The following is a 17,251-nucleotide window of genomic DNA, read 5'->3' as shown; positions in this document are numbered from 1 at the left end:
TTATTGCGGCCTATTTTTCTCCACGGCAGAAGCTGGAGCAGATGCGAGAACGCGTGGCTCTCTGGCAGCCACCCTCGGATGCTTTTGTGGGCAAAGCAGTTTCGGGTGCACCTAGGACTCTCTCGAAAGAGTTCAAGTTCTGGGAAACCAAGTGTATTCTGCTCAGTTGGTATTCCACTCAGAAGGGCTCTTCGGTGCCGAAAACACGGGCACCCATGTAGGAACCTAAGATGCACACCGGTCTAATTCTGGTAAAAGTCGTCATAATAATAAAAACGATGATAACACTGACTTCCAAAATGGAGTTTGTGGGATGAGGTCGTCTGTCTTTCCCCCTACTCCTAAACCGTGGCCCCAACTCCCTGGCTGGCCCAGACTTCCGTTTTCCCGTTCTCCTACCTGGAGCACGTTTGCTCTCGGCTTCTGTCACTGCCTCTTTGGGACAGTGGCCCGCCGGTGGCTGTGGGGCCACGTGGGGCTGTGCAGCCTCCTCCAGGACTCACCTGCCCCCCTCCCTTCTCTGCAGCTCCCGGCTTTGGCTTCCTGACATTTATGTCACCCTGCTCTCTTTGACCCTTTTGCTTTCACAATCGTGTGCCAGCCATTTGCTCCACCCCTGGCTGGAAAGCAGGCTGGGCTGTGCTCTCTGTCCCCCAGGCTCCTCAGCCACTCCTGCAAGCCCAGCCCAACCCCCTGAGACAACACGGAGCCATCTGGACAAGCCCCACCACGACCCCCACCACCCAGGTGCCCCCAGACTCATGCTTCTTCCCTTTAAATTGTTCTAAGCAGAACGAATGGGTCTCTTTTCTCTCCCATCACAGATGGGAACAGCGAGGGGTGAATTAGCTGACTGATGAGTGTACGGTTACTCCAGAACAGGGGTCAGCAAACTTTTTCCATAAAGGGCCAGGTAGCGCGAGCCAGACAGCCTGTCACAGTTTATACCCTATTGCAAGAGTATGTTACTGATTAAAATATGCCCTTATACCACTTGAGTGACTTTTTCTCTTTTTTTTTTAAGATTTTATTTATTTATTCATGAGAGACAGAGAGAGAGAGAGGCAGAGGGGCAGAGGGAAAAAGGGCTCCCTGCTGAGCAGAGAGCTGACCCTGGGACCAAAGGCAGGCGCTTAACCGACTGAGCCACCCAGGTGCCCTTGAGTGTCTTTTTCTTTGACAGTTCCAGTGAAACTTTACTTACGGACACTGAAATGGAAATACTTTCCAAATATCATAAAATATTCTTCTTTTGCTTTTTAAAAACCATTTGGAATAGTAAAAACCATTCATAGCCTGTGGACTGTATCACAGCAGACGGCGGGCCAGGTTTGGCTCACGGGCTGTAGTTTGCAACCCCAGCTGCAGAGGACTGAGCGCTAACCCCAGGTCTGACTTACCAGGACGGTTTCGGAAGGTAGAAAGTGTAATTTACGACACTCCGGGGGGTGGGGTGGGGGGCCCTAAGTGTCTAACTGCTAAGCGCAGCTTCCTGATGTTCCCTGCAACAAAAATCCAGCATCTGAAATAAGACCGTGTAGTTCCACTGCTTGAGTGCTCTTAGCACTTGGGAGGCCAGCGCGCTGGGGCTCTGGGAAGAACCCCTCCTTCTTTTTAACACCCTTGCCTTGCCAGATGGTCTCTGGTTTCTCCCAAAGAAAATCCCAGGCCCAGCGATCGAAGCTGGAATCCAGAACCTCTAAGTCTTATTGGTAAACAGGACCCCATTACCCCATCACCCCCCCCCCCCCGCCTCATCCCCACACCTCCCTACAAAAGTCCTCAACACACGCAGCGGGGGGGACCGGGACACCTGCTTTTCTTCCTCCTTCAGGGTCATGGGGCCCCTGGGCCATCCGAGGTCAGGACTCCAAGCAATTTGTATGGAAGGTGCAAGGGCAAAGTAAGTTTTCAAAGAGCTTTTATTTCAAACACAGTCAGATTCTACCCAGCGAAAAAATGCTCCTCACGTGTCTTGGAAACCAAGGGGGGCACGTTCAGTTCAGTGGAAAGGGTGTGTCTTGTCCCAGAGAAGGAGGGAGGGGTTGGCTATTTACACAGGCAACACCCAGAACTGATAAATGAGCACAGGGTCCCTACAGGGCTCACGGAGGACACCTGGACCCAGCTTATCAAAGACAACTGGCTCAGCGAGGACCACCTGGAGCTCCAGGGGAAGGGGGTCCCCACCAGACACCCTGCACCTGCCACCCCTGCCGTCTCCCTCCCACCCTGGGCAGGTGTGGATCGTGTCCACTTGCTGGATTCCCAGGGGAGCCTGTCACAGCCCAGAGAAGGGCTCAGAGAGGGAAGCAGCAGCGGCTGTCGTGGGGTAGGTGGGGCCGGGGAGAGGTGAAACTCCCGCCTCCTCTCCAGAACGTTCTGGGCCAGGCTCGGCTCCCTGAGGGCAAAGCCCCGCGGGCGCTCCGGGAGGGCTAGTGCTCGGGCTCGGCGTCCATGCAGGACTCCCAGGGGTTCTGGGGCATTCGAGGCAGGGAGAAGAGCAGGAGGGCCAGGCCGCCGAGGAAGAGGAGGACGAAGGCGGCGCAGGCGCAGGCGAAGGACCAGGAGTAGTAGTACCCGATCCACACGGTGTGCTCGCTGTCGATCATGCGCTTCACCGACTGCCGCGTCACCTCCACCGACACGAAGACGCACAGGCCTGCGGGCCGAGCGGGACCTTCAGGGCCCTGTGCCCAGAGCTCCGCCCACCCCCGGGGCCGCTCGGGTCCCCGGTCCCTGCCCCCCGCCCGGCCGGCTACCTGCGAAGGCGTAGAACAGGGACGCCGGCCTCAGCAGGTAATCCCGCTTCTTCCGGAAGGACAGAAGCGCGCAGCTGGTCCCCATGATGATGAAGCCGAGGCTGAAGATGGCGATGGCGGCGGCCGAGATGCTGTACTCTGCGGGACAGGGGGGCGGGGGCCGCAGCGCGGCTCAGCGGCGGCCCCTCGGCGGCCCGAGGGCCGGTGCCGCGCGTCCCTGCGCCCATTGCCCGGGGAGCACGCTGAGGGTCCGAGGTGAAACCCCGCACTCAGAGTCACACGGCGGGGGGGAGGGGTGGGGCCAGGACGGCAACAGGACCCCCTTCCCACGCCCGGCGGGGGGTAGGCGCTGAGCTGCAGGTTCTCGCCCACCGGGCAGAGGCCTGGCAGCAGGCGGGAGCCACGTGGCCGCAGACCTTTCTGGAACAGAAAGCTTCTTCCTGCGAGCCAGGGCGCCGGGCGCGGGCTCGGGCGGGGGGTGGGCTGTCCTGGGGCTCCAGGCAGCTGCTGCAAGTGTGGCTTGTTGCAGAGCCCCGTGCGTGATCGTGTGTGTGCACCCGCACCACACGTGTAGGTTGCCCGAGCGAGCGTGCACGCGTGCGTGCCCACACCCTGGGCAGGGGCGGCACCGCGCCCAGGTGCTTCCCGGAAGGCCCCCGGGGCACACGTGCTCCCAGAGCCCTGGGCGGCTCCCCTGACGCCCCCCCGGGGGGGGGGACCGATAGGCTACGGGGGGGATCAGCTGCCCCAGCAGACCCGAAGACCAGCACAGGGGGTTGGGGTGCTGTTGCCTTTCCCCGTCACTCCGGCCTCCCTCGGGCTGGGCAGGAAGACGATTGCGGGGCCTCCCCAGAAACCTCTCCTTACAGGCTCTCTCAAGGCCTGATGGACCCAGAGCTCAGGACGGCCCGGCCGCCCAGGGCTGCGGGCGCAGAGCGCAGAGCATCAGGCCGGAGCCGCTTTGCATTGCACGCAGAGAAGTCAGGGCTTTTGTGCCAAATGGTTTTCTGGCTCAGCAGTCTGGCCAGGAGTCACTTTTCCTGACCCTCCCTGCCTTCCCCCACCTGCTCACCTTTCTGAGTAGTGACTTCGAAGATCTCTGAGGTCTCGCCTGGGTTAAAATGCCTGAAGTAGGAACAGTTCTTCTCTGCAAAGGAGGGAGACAGCCTATGAGTTGAGCCAGAGGGTTGGCAGGCTCCACCAAGAGAGGGTGGGTGTGATAGCCCCATGGACTGGCCCTCCCTTCCCTAAACCCCGAATCTGGGCCGAAACAAACATCTTTCTCCGCTGCTTAGACCAAAATTTCAGCAGGATGAGGGGCTTTCATAAGAGGCTAGGAGATCTTTAGGAAGCAAAGGCTGACTCAGTCAAGAGGGCCAGAGCCCTGTGGGTATTGAGCCCATTAGGCAGATGGGGTAACTGAGGCTCAGCAACTCGTTTCTCAGGGGGTGCAGGGAACAGCGTCAACAAAGGACCAGAGGGTGGTTCTCACCTGGGACTTGTTGGGCAAGGTCTGGAGACCTGTTTGGCAGGGGTAACTGGCGGGTACTGGATAGAGGCCAGGAATACTGCTAATCATCCTACAACTACAGGACAGCCCCACACAGCATAGAATTAAGGCCGAGGTTGAGAAAGCCTGGTCATACCAAAATCTAGGGCTGTGTTTCCTATCGGTATCCGGGCCCATCCTGATGCACTGGGTGTGACTGGGAAGCAAGTGATGTATTTCAAAAGCTTCCAGAAGACTCTGATGCTCACCCAGTTTGGGAAGCCCTGCTCCAGGTCTCTTAAAATGCCCCACAGAGAGCTTTTCTGAGTGGGCCAAATGGATGGATTTGAGTGCAGGGTAGAGAACTTCCATTCAAGGGCCAAATGTGGGTGATCATCATGTCATTTCATCAGACCCTTGACACCTGTGGCCAGACAAACCCTCCTCTGGTCAGCTGCTTGTTCTACCTGATCAGTGCCAGGAAAGCCATAGAAGATCTGTGAACAGCAGGACCAAAAATCTGGATTTGATGGGGCGCAGAGGAAGGACTCAGAACAAAGAAATTCATGCTGGTTTTAAACACAATTTCAGGCATAATTTCTCTTCCGTTTTTCTCCCTTAATTTCTCTTGTAACTTGCCATACTTTAAAACTGAAGGATATTCTTACTGCTTATTGAGTACAGTTTAATATTCTTTACTCCGTTTTTAGGAAGTAGCTGAATGGGTTTTTAAAATATATATTATTTTATGTTTCTTAAAATTAAATTGGGTTGCTTTTTATTTGTGTGAGGCCCTCCATTGATTTCTTCTTCCTGTGGGTCCATGACCCTCAGTAGGAAACACCTCCACTCCTAGTTTAGATGGCGTCTAGGTTATGCATTCGTTTCTTCACTTTCAGGCTGTATTTCAATGATCCTGATTATTGATGCCTGCTTTCTTTTGGAAATGCGCCGGAGATGTTGCCAAAGACACAGCTTTCATTGGGTTGCAGGCTTTCTTCTGTCTGACCTAAATCATCTTATTGCCACTGAAGCCTATGGCCGCCCCTCCTTTCCCCTCCCCCAGTGTCAGGTTTGCTCAGCTCCCATGATGGAGAAGGAGATGACCCCTGGGGACGAGCCTGGGTTCGCAGCAGTGACTGTTCTGCGAGGTAAACAGCCTTCTCTTTGAGCTTCTATATTTAAATCACTTTCCTTTTGAGCAGAGTTACCTGGGGTGTCTGACTGCCAGCAGTGATGTCAGAATTAATGCTGCTCTTTTCTCTCTCACAGCTTCCGGTGCTATTTTAAAGCATAATGCAACCCTCTTCTATTTGTTAGATTATTAGCTATAGATTCTCTTGAATCACTGCTTCTGAATGGCTTGTGCGATGTCGTTAAGTCTCCATGTGTGTCTCCCTCTGGACAAAGGAACATTTCTGTTTCATTCTTTAAGGGCCAATTTCGGTTGTCATTGAAAACCGTCTGAAAAGAATTGACTGGATTCAGGTATATTTCACAGTCAGCTGCCTCCCCGACTACTCGCAACCGATGAGTTAAAAGCCTCTGGGCCGTGAGAAAAAGGCCCATCAGAGCCTGGCCAAAACATGGCTGTTTGGCAGTTCTGGGCTGCTGAGCCCCTCTCACACACGTAGTTAGTGTTTGCCTTGTCAGCCCCCCGAGATGAGTGGCGGGCTCCATCCCGACAAACCGCCGCTTGCATGAAAACCGTCTTAGCTCAGACAGTGGTGGGAGGCTGCATGTCTGGGGAAGCCAGCCTGTGGATTTTCTGGGGGAGATTTTCCCCTTCAGTGACCCAGGGACACTCCTACTCCCTCTCCTCCCCTATTAAATGATAGCACATTGTGTGGGATGGGGGGCACCCAGTGGGTGGGATTCCCACACAGGGCATCTGGAAGTCTCATCTGATGTGGCTGAACGTAGGGCGCGAGAATGGATGGGCCAACCCCGCCCCTCTCTTGAACTTAGCACATGAGCAAGGCCAGCGTCTTCTGCCCTGAGCCTGGGGGTAACATCTACTCTAGGGCCCCAAGGCTGCCCATGGAAGACCACAAGCCCCTTTGTGGTCCCTGATGACCCCAGCAGGGGTGGGGGCACGTCAGACCCAGGTGTCATTCCAGACATGTCCAGCACCAACAAGATGCTCATTCGGGAAAAATCAAGCCGGGCATCTGCCTGTGTCACTCAAGACTGCTCCTGTTGAGGTGGGCAGACCTCGCTTCTGCCCCTTTGTCTGGGGGTTCTGGGTACACTGAGCATCAAGAGCAACTTAAAAAGGAAGGACATCAGAGATGGGCCCGGTGTGGGCCACTTAGTCACAGGCGAGGGGCTTGGAGGAGAGAGGCAGTGACAGCTCGGTGACAACTGTGGAGATTCTGAGCCTTCCTGCTTCTGCCTTTCAGATATCCTTCCATGCCATTCCCTGGCTTCCATTACAGCTGCACAAAGCTCAGGGCTTAGAGCTTGGTCTTGAAGGATTATAGCCCCTTTACCGGGCAGAAGAAACAAGTGCTCTGGATCAAGTCAGTGGAGATACCAATGTTGGGGTGATGATCTGGGACCAATAATCAGGAAGTTGGAAGTTCCTCCAGCCTCCTTTGTCTCTGCAAATGGCTCATGGTGACTCTAATATTTGTATTTCTACTTTTCTGTATTTCCGAAATGTCTGTCATAAACAGAAGCCTCAGTGGTCTAAAAACTTAAGAGGGTTATTCCTTAAAAAATATGGTGAACTTGGGGCACCTGCATGGCTCAGTCAGTTGAGTGTCCAACTCTTGGTTTCAGCTCAGGTTATGATCTTGGGGTCATGAGACGGAGCCCCATGTGTGCCTCTGCATTCAGCGTGGAGTCTGCTTAAGACTCTCCCTCTCCCTCTGCTCCTCCCCACTGCACTCTCTCTCTCTCTCTAATAAAAATAAATCTTTAAAAATAATATGGTGAACTCAGCTATTGAGCTTGACTCGGGTTGGAGTATTCTGGTTAAGCAAGTATTCTGGTTAAGCAAGTATTCTGGTTAAGCAAGTATTCTGGTTAAGCAAGTATTCTGGGTAAGGGAACGACTACACAGAACTGTATCTAACTGTGCCAGTCTCAAAGAACTAAAACAGAAGGCGTGTTTAACTCCAACCTGAACTTGAGTTAATGCAGGTTGTCTCTGATAGTTGGGGTAACTTATACGATTAGGGGATGCTTCTGGGTTATCACTGAGAATGTAGCAGTGTACCCCGTGCTGGTTGATGCAGACTTTAATATATTTCAAAAAATACCTTGTTTTACACAAAACCAAGGGAGCTAGTGACTTTGGGGTTGGAAAAAATATTTCGCTTACTTGTTACTTGCATCAACGGCAGGGCTGTCTTCACCCTTTTTTTTTTTAAGATTTTATTTATTTATTTGAGAGAGAGAATGAGATAGAGAGAGCATGAGAGTGGGGAGGGTCAGGGGGAGAAGCAGACTCCCTGCTGAGCAGGGAGCTCGACGTGGGACTCGATCCCAGGACTCCAGGATCATGACCTGAGCCGAAGGCAGTCGCTTAACCGACTGAGCCACCCAGGTGCCCTGTCTTCACCCTTTTTGTAAAAGAAGTTCTTGATGCTCCCAATAGTGGTTTCTCTGTGCTCTGTCTCCCCCTACCACTCTGATTGAGGACTTTTATCCAATGGGTTGAAGAAATCCCCAAGACCCCAGCCCAGAGGGTCAGAGCATTGCTGTTCAATGGCAGGGGAGGGGGAGAAGTCTGGTTATGGACTGGGTCTCTAACATTAGCTCATGTGGTTGGGAAAGGGAGCCCCTGAAATTCTTGGGGTCCATAATATGATGTTCCTTCATATGGCTCCAGTTCCTGCACCAGGTTCTGGAAGAGAGGATGAGCCATATGGGAAGTAGGGTACTGGGGCAGTCTGCTGCCTTAGCCTAAAGAGACAGAGCTGGAGAGAGACAACATTCTGTCCAACCCAAGGGCAGGGGATGTGATTCACTTGGGCTCTCAGACAGACAACCTCTCCTGACAATGAGGGAAGACCCTACTCTTATTCTGAAGACATTAGAATTGACCTCAGATGTTGATCTTTGCATGACAGTTCTTCTAAACCTCTTTGGGTCGGTGGGAAAAACCAAATTAGACAATTTATGTCCTCAGAGGCCCCAGCATTCTATGGCTGAATGGGACTTTGAAAAGTCTCTGTTCAACCAGGTCCTGGTCGAGCTTCTTCTAAACCATGTCATGTCAAAAGTTGGCCTCTTGTGCGTCTGCCTGGATCAGTATGTACAGTGGGGGATACCGTATGGCAGTGGGCTGGAGAGAACAGGGGCTCTGGATTTGAGACTTGGGTGTTGAACTTGTGAGAAGGTTAGCTTTGGGAAGGCTACTCTGAGCCTCAGTTTTCCCACAAGTAGAATGAGAACCACCTGAAGAATGAGAGCCTCCTTACTGGGTTGTTGTAACTAGTATAATGTAGTGACCAAGAAGGTGATTTTTAGGGATATGAACTCTAGCTGCTCTGCCATGGTAGTTGTGTGACCTTGGTCAAGTTACTCAACCTCTCTGTGCCTCATTTCGTTTATCTGTGAGATGGGATGATGGTAATAGTATGGACCTCATAGAGGGTTTTGTGAGGATTAGATGAGAATATATATATTTCTATTTGTCACCCTCTGCCTTCTGGCCTCCATGGTTTCTGGAAAAATATCAGCTGTAAATTCTACCTTAGTAAGATCGCTTGTATGTGATGAGTCATTTTTTGCTGCTTCCAAGAATCTGTGTCTTTATCTTTTGGCAGTTTTGATCATGATGTGTCTAGGTGTGGATTTATCCTACTAGAATTCATTAAGCACCATGGATTTGTAGATTAATATTTTTCATCAAAAATGGAAACTTTTCAGCCATATTTTTCTGCTTTTCTGCTTCCTGCTCCTTTCTCTCTCCTGTCCTTCTGGGACCACCATTATGTGTATATTGTATCTTTGATACCATCACACAGGACTCTGAGGCTCTGTTCATTTTTCTTCTTTTTTTTCCTGTCTATTCCTCACACTAGCTAATCTCAGTTGATCTATCTTCAAGTTCACTTATTCTTTTTTGCACCTGCTCAGATCTGCTATTGAACACTTCTAGTGAATTTTCCATTTCAATTATTATAGTTCTCAGCTCCAGAATTTCTATTAGGTACTTTTATTTTCTTGTGTGTGTTTTCTTTTTAAAGATTTATTTATTTATTTGAGAGAGAGAGAGTACAAGTGGGAGGGGCAGAGGGAGATGGAGAGAGAATCTCAAGCAGACTCTGTGCTGAGCATGGAGCCCAATGTGGGGCTTGATCTCATGACCCTGAGATCATGACCTGAGCCAAAACCAAGAGCTGGACACTTAACCAACTGTGCCACCCAGGCGCCCCAAAGTATTTTTTTTTAAGTGGCTCCATGCCCAGCGCAGAGTGCAACACAGGGCCTGACTCACACTATTAGGTCCTTTTACAATAATTTCTATCTCTTTATTGATAATCTCTATCGTGAGACATCATTCTCATCTTTAGTTGTTTAGACTTTTTTTTAGTTCTTCGAACGTATCTAAAAAAGCTGATTTAAAATCTGTAAGTCCAATATCTGGGCTTTCTTAAGGATCTATTGATTGGTTTTATCCCCCTTATGTATGGGCCATACTGTTTTACTTCTTTGTATGTCTTGTGATTTTTTTTTTAACTTAAAATTTATATTTAAAGCTGGAATATTTAAGCAATATAATGAGCAACTCTGGAAATCAGAGTCCCACCTTTCCCTAGGGTTTGTTCTTGTTGCTGTTTGTCATTGTTTGTTGAGTGACTTAATTTTGTAAAGTCTGTTTCCTTTGTCATGTGGGACCACTGAAGTCTTTGCTCAGTTAGTTTGGTAATCAGATCACATTTTGTAAAATGCTTGGAATGAATACACCTCCCAGTCTTTACTGAGGGGCTCTGTGCTAAGCAGAGAGCTAAGCACTCCACCAAACATCCTACATTTCTGCCTTAGCCTTCATTTTCTGCTTGCCCACAGCCTCAAGATCAGCCCAAGGTGAGAGCTTAGGGCCTTTTCAGGCCTTTCCTTATATACCATACAGCGCTCTGCATGCACAAGGCCTAAATTCTCCAGAATATGTTGGAGCTTTTCAAAGCCACCTATGGACATCTCATTCTCTAGCTTTTTGGGTTGGCCTATTGTTTGCCCTGACTGTTGCATACTGCCTCAGGAGCTGTGCTATTAAGTGATTGTTTCTCATTGTTTTTGACAAATGACCCCTGGGAAAAAGACTGTTTCCACTGAGTGAGCTCAGCGTCAGGTCAAATAAAGACAGCCTTGCAAGTGGGGACTTCCAGGAAACCACCAGACAGATCAAATAATGACAATTCTCTGGGAATGAGGCTTTGAAAGAGATCTGGTCCCATCCGTCCCCTTTGGGGGCTGCCAGGCTGCTAAATTTTCACTGTTTGCAGGCTGTTGGTTTTCAAGGCTATGACAGAGTTGGGGAGGGGGGAACAGGAATAGAGCAAGTTAAAGCACCACAAAACTCCACCATTCTTACTGAGATTCACCTAGTTTTCTCAAAGAAGCCCTCGCTGGATTGCTGCAAGACTGGTTAATTTCCAGCGTTCTGAAAAAGTTTATTCTGACCATTTTTGCCAGAGTTCTCATTGTTTTTATGGAGAAGAGGGTTTTTGGAGATTCTTACTCTGCCCTTTCTTCTGATGTCATTCAAAGTAAAAATATGGAAGGCACTGAAAACAATATTTGGCAGATGGTACTAGATTTGGGTTTGTGGTTATGACTCCTGTTAATAATAAACGAGAGAACATGTATGAACTCTCTTCCTCCCTGCAGCAAGGAGTAATCCCACAGAGCACAGGAAAGGTGGGTGGGGAAGGAAAAAGGTGTCCATCTGCAGAGAAAGGAGAGGGAAGGCAGGAACATGTTGTTGAGTGACTTAATTTTGTAAAGTCTGTTTCCTTTGTCATGTGGGACCACTGAAGTCTTTGCTCAGTTAGTTTGGTAATCAGATCACATTTTGTAAAATGCTTGGAATGAATACATCTCCCAGTCTCCCAGAGAATACATCTCCCCGAAAGCTTGTCGGCGGGGTAGGGCAGGGCTTGCAAGTGTGGGAGGGAGGATTCACTCTGGACCAGGGCAAGAAGGCACAGAGATAGACTCTGGTCAGGCTCAAGGCCAAACCATGCCTGCTGGTCCTCTACAGCTAACCTCCTGCTCATTTGTCTCTTCCTTGTATGGACTTGCCTCGCCTCCCTGCTCATCTGCTCTATAAACTCACCAGACTTTAAAAGGCAGGTGCTTCTGAGGACAGGTGGACAGGACCATAACAGTGCATTCCCTTGCACGGTCCAGAGAGAATCTGCCTCACCCTGCCCTGCCCTGCCCGTGGGAATTGGCTGGACGATGCATTTGTTTACGGGTGTGCTCGGCCCTGGCTGAGGAGCGTGGGCCTGTGAGCTATGTGATACCCTTCAAAAGCACATGTCCATGTCTGTTAAAGCCCTCAGCCCGGGGACTCAGTGTTTCTAAGACAGCTGGGTATTTATGAGTCTTCCATGTATCTAGCGGGAATGAGCAAGGCAGGAGTTTTCTAGAGCCAGCAGGAGGGAAAAGAAGAGGAAGAAGAGAAGTAGAGGAATGGAGTTTGGGCTCCCTTGTCCCACACACAGACTGCAAGACCTCTGGGGACTTAGCACGGACTTCCTTGAAAGGCAGGGTTCAAGGAACACCCAGTCTGTTCACAGAGGGAATGATTCTGAAAATCAGGTGGGTCACTATACTCACCCTGGTCCACGACCACCTCACACTGACACTGGTAAGCACTGGAAGGGACTTGATGTTGCTGAGCCCAAGCACTGGGTTTTATAGGAGACAGCAGAAGCTGTATGGGCTTTGTTGACCCCAGAGTCACTGGGCGGAGTGGGGGAGGGGGGTCGTGGGCCATGCATGACGGAGCCCAGACCTCTGATTCTCCACACAGGGCTCTTTCCTCAGCATGGGCTTTGTCTGCTATGAATGTGGAGGGCTCCTCATTTGCAGAATAGACTGGTCACCCTCCTACCAGGTATTCCTGACAAGGAGCTCACCTTTGATGTGCGGTTCAGTCCCATGGGGCGGGGGGGGATTGAGGAATGCACTTAAATTTGAGCAGGAGGACATGCTTCCCAGCTCTGAAGGGGTCTGAGCTAGGAGAATGCACAGGAGTGATGGTGCTGACAAAAAGCAGGTCTCCAACCAGGTCCTGCTTCACCGGTGTGTGGCCTCCGCAGTCAGGCAAGGGCCCCACACTTGGCTCCAGGCTTCACTGTTGCCCTCTTGAAACTCTTAAGAATAATCACAAGGAGCCCTGCGTTTCCATTTTGCCCTACGCCGTATACACTGTGTGGCTGATCCTGTCTCAGGCCCAGCCTGGAGGCTGCGGAATGAGCGTGCCCGCCACACGTGTCCCTTCAGCCCGAGGACTTCGGGCCGTTTAGCCTGTCTGTGCTGGGGAGAGCACAAGCCTCTCGTCTGGTAGAGCCACGGATTCTTTCCTGAGCCTCTGGTCCCACCTGTGCAGCCCCGGGCTCGGGGTGAAAAGCCGGGAGCCTCAGCAGGATGGAAATAGCCAGAGACAAACGCCCTCAGTTTACAAGCCGGCTCTGGCCTCCAGGATGACACACGCACTTCAGATCCTCCTCCCTGGGCACAGAGGGCTGGGCGGCATTTCTGGTCTGAGGCAGGGACACCTGCCCTCTTTCCCACAGGCACCTTTTCCGGGGCGGGGGGGTGAGGAAGGGCAGGGGGTGGGGATGGGATCGGAGAGTGGGTACGTTACCCCCAGGCAGGGTGATGGGTCCGCAGGTCTTGTCCTTGCTGTCAGGCATGACAATTCGCTTGGTGCAAATCCGCCAGAGGCCAAAGTGGGCCGCCTCGCAGGTAGCATTGTGGTGCTCCACCTCGGGGCTCAGCACGGCCCAGTGGTCGGTCACCACGGCCACCAAGGCCAGCACGACGCCCACCAGGATGCAGAAGAGGGTGGTGCGGACCTTCGGCGCTTGGGTCTGGGACATGGTGGTGGCGGAAGAGTGGGTGCCCTGGGCCACGGTCTGGTGTCTCCCAGGCAGGTGGTGGCCAGGCTGGGGAGGTGGCGGCGATGATCGAGCTGGGGGGTGGAAGCTAAGTTTAGTGTGTCCGGCTGAGCCAGAGGGGGCTGGCCTCGGGGCTGAGGGACACCAGACGGGGCTGAGCAGCTGCCCAGACGTGTCAGGGGCCTGAGGGAGGCTTCTATTAATGCACATCTCAGGCGTGTCACCAAGGATAGCTTCTCCTCAGGTTTCAGAGCTTTTTTTCCCTCTTGGGACCTGAAATACCTCAAGGAGGGACCAGGAGAGAAGGCTCTAGATGGTGACTTGAGACCTCCACAGTTGGCAGCTCAGGATACCTGAGTGGGAGGCACTGAGGGGTAGGCCCCAGGGACACTAGGGGTGTGGGAATCTGCCTGTTCTGGGCTGCAGGAGCAGGGGACACTGCTGGGTGGGGGCAGGGGACCCTGGGGGACACAGGTGCCACAGCCTGGTGCTCTCACCAGTGGGGCGGGTGTGAGTGGGTCCTTGTCCTGGAGGCTTGGGGGACTCAGGATCCTGCCTAAGGACATCTTGAGGATCCCCTGCCAGGAACTCTGGAGCCCTAGCACATCCCCGAACTGCAGGAAGATTTCCGGTGGCTCCTGGGCCTGGCATTACCCAGCACTGTGCCCAGCGTGGGAACGCGGTTTCCTTTTCTTGCTTGCTTTTTTTTTTTTTTTTAAGATTTTATTTATTTGAGAGAGAGAATGAGTGCACGGTGTGGGGGAGGGGGCAGAGGGAGAGGGAGAAGCAGACTCCCCGCTGAGCAGGGAGCCCAACACGGGGCTCGATCACAGGACCCGAGATCATGACCTGAGCCGAAGGCAGACGCTTAACCCACTGAGCCACCCAGGCGCCCCCGCTTTTTCCTTCTCAGTTCTCCTCGCATCCCTCCAACTGGGTGCGGAAGGAAAGCTCCGTTTGGGGTTAGTAAGTCTCGGACACCTTTCCAATGCTTGCTAATCAAAGAATAGCCTGGAAAGGACAAAGAATCCCGCTGGACCTGACTGTAGTTCTGGTTTCATTTTACTGTTTCAGTTTTACTTCTATTCAAGATTTGCCAGTTATGTTTTCATTTACAAAATACATATATTTAAGTAAAAAAGAACAGCAGTGGGTTGACTATTAAGAGGACTATTAAGAGGCTGATGGTGTGTGGACCCAGCAGAGGACAGAGGACAGTTTGGGACGGACCCCAGAGAGTCCTGCCTGACCATGTGCCCCCCGGGGCTCGAGCCCCTGCACCTCTCCTGTGTTCTGCATCTCTTCTTTATCAGTTGACCAGTTGTCTTTTTGGGGGTCTATCCAAGAGGCTGATGTGGGGCCAGGAATAGATCCCTGAGCTGGGCAGGGTTTTGAGCTTCAAGATCCTGGCCTCAGGTTGCCACAGCTTACAGAAATACTCTTCCTGTGTGCGCAGAAACACTCAGAGGCATCCAGCCTTGGAATCACAGTCTGTTAATAATAACGATAATCATAGGAACAGCGCATCTTGAGTGAGTGTTTACTATATAGCATGTGCTGTGCTAAGCCTTTCCACATCATTGCCCTTAAACTTCACACCAATCCATGAGGTGAGTTGAGACTATGACATCCATTTTACAGATAAGGATACAGAGGCTCAGAGACACGAAGCAACTGGTCCAAGGTCACACAGCAGGCAAATGGTGAAGCCAGGTTTCAGAACCCAGAGCCCAAACTCTGAAGTGATGGTTGGAGATGGGAGGAGAGGTCTGGATCTATTGTGGCTACGGGGGAGCAAAAGTATCCTTTCCTTCTACCCTTCTAAGTTCTCAGCTCAGGCTCCTGTCACAAGAGAAACGCATACACACTTATTTGCTATAAGTTTTCCATGACACAGGAGCCTTGGCTCGGGAAACAAAGACCCGAAGGAACGGTTCACACTGTGTTTTTTTTTTTTTTTTTTTTAAAGATTTTATTTATTTATTTGAGAGAGAGAATGAGATAGAGAGAGAGAGCATGAGAGGGGGGAGGATCAGAGAGAGAGGCAGACTCCCTGCTGAGCAGGGAGCCCGACGTGGGACTCGATCCCGGGACTCCAGGATCATGACCTGAGCCGAAGGCAGTCGCTTAACCAACTGAGCCACCCAGGCGCCCTCACATTGTGTTTTTATGCACTGGGATGCACAGTGGGATGAAGAGCAGAAAGTTGGTGAAAGATATCAGGAAAACAAGAGGCTATGAACTAAGTGCAGTAAATTGGGGAAACAGTGAGGTCTATTTAGATCCCTCTTGGGGTCCTGGGGATGCAGGAGCTCCTTTCCTCCGGGTAGAGGGAGGACAACTCCCACCTGAGGGTCTCAGGTCCTGCTTCAGGGCAGACGGGCAGGGCGGGGGTCCTGGCACCTGCCGTTCCTCGAATTCCTTCCACCTAAACTATTCAGTATGCCAAGGTGCCATATTTTGGAGTAATGTGCCCTGAACCCCGTCATGACCGAGAAAAGGAAGCTGCAGCCTAGAGAGAGGATGCGCCAAGCCAGGCCTGCCCAGTGACCAAGCGCCAGTGCTGAGCTGAGGCCTCCCGTCCGAAGCCACAGGCCGGCGGAGGGCAGTTACCGCTCACCCTTCGTGTTGCAAACCAGCCTCCCCATCCAGGTGGTAAATCTGCCAGAGCTCCGCCCTCAACCTTCCTCATCTCCGCTCTCCTTCTCTCCCTGCCCCCCTGCCTCTGTTTCCAGTGAACCTCCTGGCCTCAGTGGGGGGCAGGCTTGTGCAGCATGGGGGGTCCTGAGTCCTCCACCCCAGGGAGCAGAGCATTAAAGATGTATAGCCTCTTCCTCTTGAAGTCGTCTTTGTGTAAATCGGCCCCATGTGGGCAACTCCAGGGGTTGTAGATAAGTCGTAGCCCCCCAGCCCCGTTTCCTAAAATTCCTCCAAACCTTTTCTGCTCATTGAGGCCACCTCCAGGCATATGTGCGGCTCTCCAGAACCTTGCTGGGCCGGGGAAGGGGCTCGGTGGATGCTGGCGTTTGCTGGGAGCTGGGGCTGGGAGATATCCGCAGCTGCTGTGGGGGGGGGGGGCTCCCCTTTCCAGGGCAAGGGGGAGGAGGGCGCCCTGGGGAACCAGCCTGCCAGGGATGGCGTGGCCAGCCGCGGATCAGAGCCTGCTCCCCTGTCCTGGGCTGGGCTCATCAGCCTCTCTAAGCTGCCCTCCTGCATCTTAAATGAGGGCAGTGATGTCTGGCTGGGGAGCTGGCAAGCATCAGGGATAACGCTCTTTACCAGCTTAGCCTGTGCCAGGTGCTGTGGACAGAATTATGTCCACCGCTCAATTCAGAAGTTGAAGCCCAAACCCCAGTGTGATGGTATTTGGAGGTGGGGCCTTTGGGAGGTGATTGTATTAGATGAGGTCATGAGAATGGGGCCCGTGATGGGATTAGTGTCCTTAAAGGAAGAGATACCAGACAGCTTGTTCTTTCTTTTTCTCTGCCACGTGAGGACTCGGTGCGGTGAAACCCAGGAAGAGGGCTCTTCCCAGAACCCAACCACGCTGGCACCCTGATCTAAGACTTGCAGCCTCCAGAACCATGAGAAGGTACATTTCTGTTGTTTAAGTCCGTCTATGGTATTTTGTTACCTGAGCTAACAGAGTAGGCAGTCATATCCAGGATGGCTAGTGATATTATTATTACTTACAGACCACAAATGGATCCGCTTCTCTGATGGGCAATAAGCTTCTGGAGGGTAGAGAAAATGAGGCTGTATCATATACTCATTCTGGGTGCCCTCAGAGAACACCCCCACATTTGAGTCCAGGGTGGATCTTCATATACATTTGCTGAATGACTGATGGATGGCTGGGTGGACAGATGGACTGAAAGAAGGGGACAGAAACTCAAATAATTTACCCCCCCAGA

The 17,251-nt window shown here is 52.1% G+C and overlaps 1 protein-coding gene and 1 long non-coding RNA gene across 8 annotated transcripts in view; one reads left to right on the top strand and one right to left on the bottom strand.

Annotated features, from left to right (window-relative positions):
- Positions 1-1,904: 1,904 nt before the first annotated feature.
- On the bottom strand, positions 1,905-13,355 carry CACNG1 (calcium voltage-gated channel auxiliary subunit gamma 1). Its single transcript, XM_035026218.1, has 4 exons — positions 13,085-13,355; positions 3,835-3,909; positions 2,763-2,900; positions 1,905-2,662 (listed from the first exon to the last, which is right to left on the bottom strand). The coding sequence occupies exons 1-4, from the start codon at positions 13,317-13,319 to the stop codon at positions 2,436-2,438; spliced, it is 675 nt and encodes a 224-aa protein (XP_034882109.1). The 5' UTR covers positions 13,320-13,355; the 3' UTR covers positions 1,905-2,435.
- The window catches only part of LOC118024351, a 52,987-nt gene continuing 45,417 nt past the window's right edge, over positions 9,682-17,251 (top strand). For 6 of the 7 annotated variants that reach the window (XR_004683094.1, XR_004683090.1, XR_004683092.1 and 3 more), the window contains exons 1-2: positions 9,682-12,082; positions 16,833-16,929. This is a non-coding gene — a long non-coding RNA (uncharacterized LOC118024351). The remainder of the gene's footprint in view (positions 12,083-16,832; positions 16,930-17,251) is intronic. The other variant, XR_004683088.1, reaches the window with a different exon arrangement.

The sequence above is a fragment of the Mirounga leonina genome, unplaced genomic scaffold, assembly GCF_011800145.1.
Source record: "Mirounga leonina isolate KUSES-001 unplaced genomic scaffold, KU_Mleo_1.0 Mir_197, whole genome shotgun sequence".
NCBI lineage: Eukaryota > Metazoa > Chordata > Mammalia > Carnivora > Phocidae > Mirounga > Mirounga leonina.
Note: the sequence above shows the minus strand (reverse complement) of the source record. Positions and strands in the feature narration are given on the sequence as shown.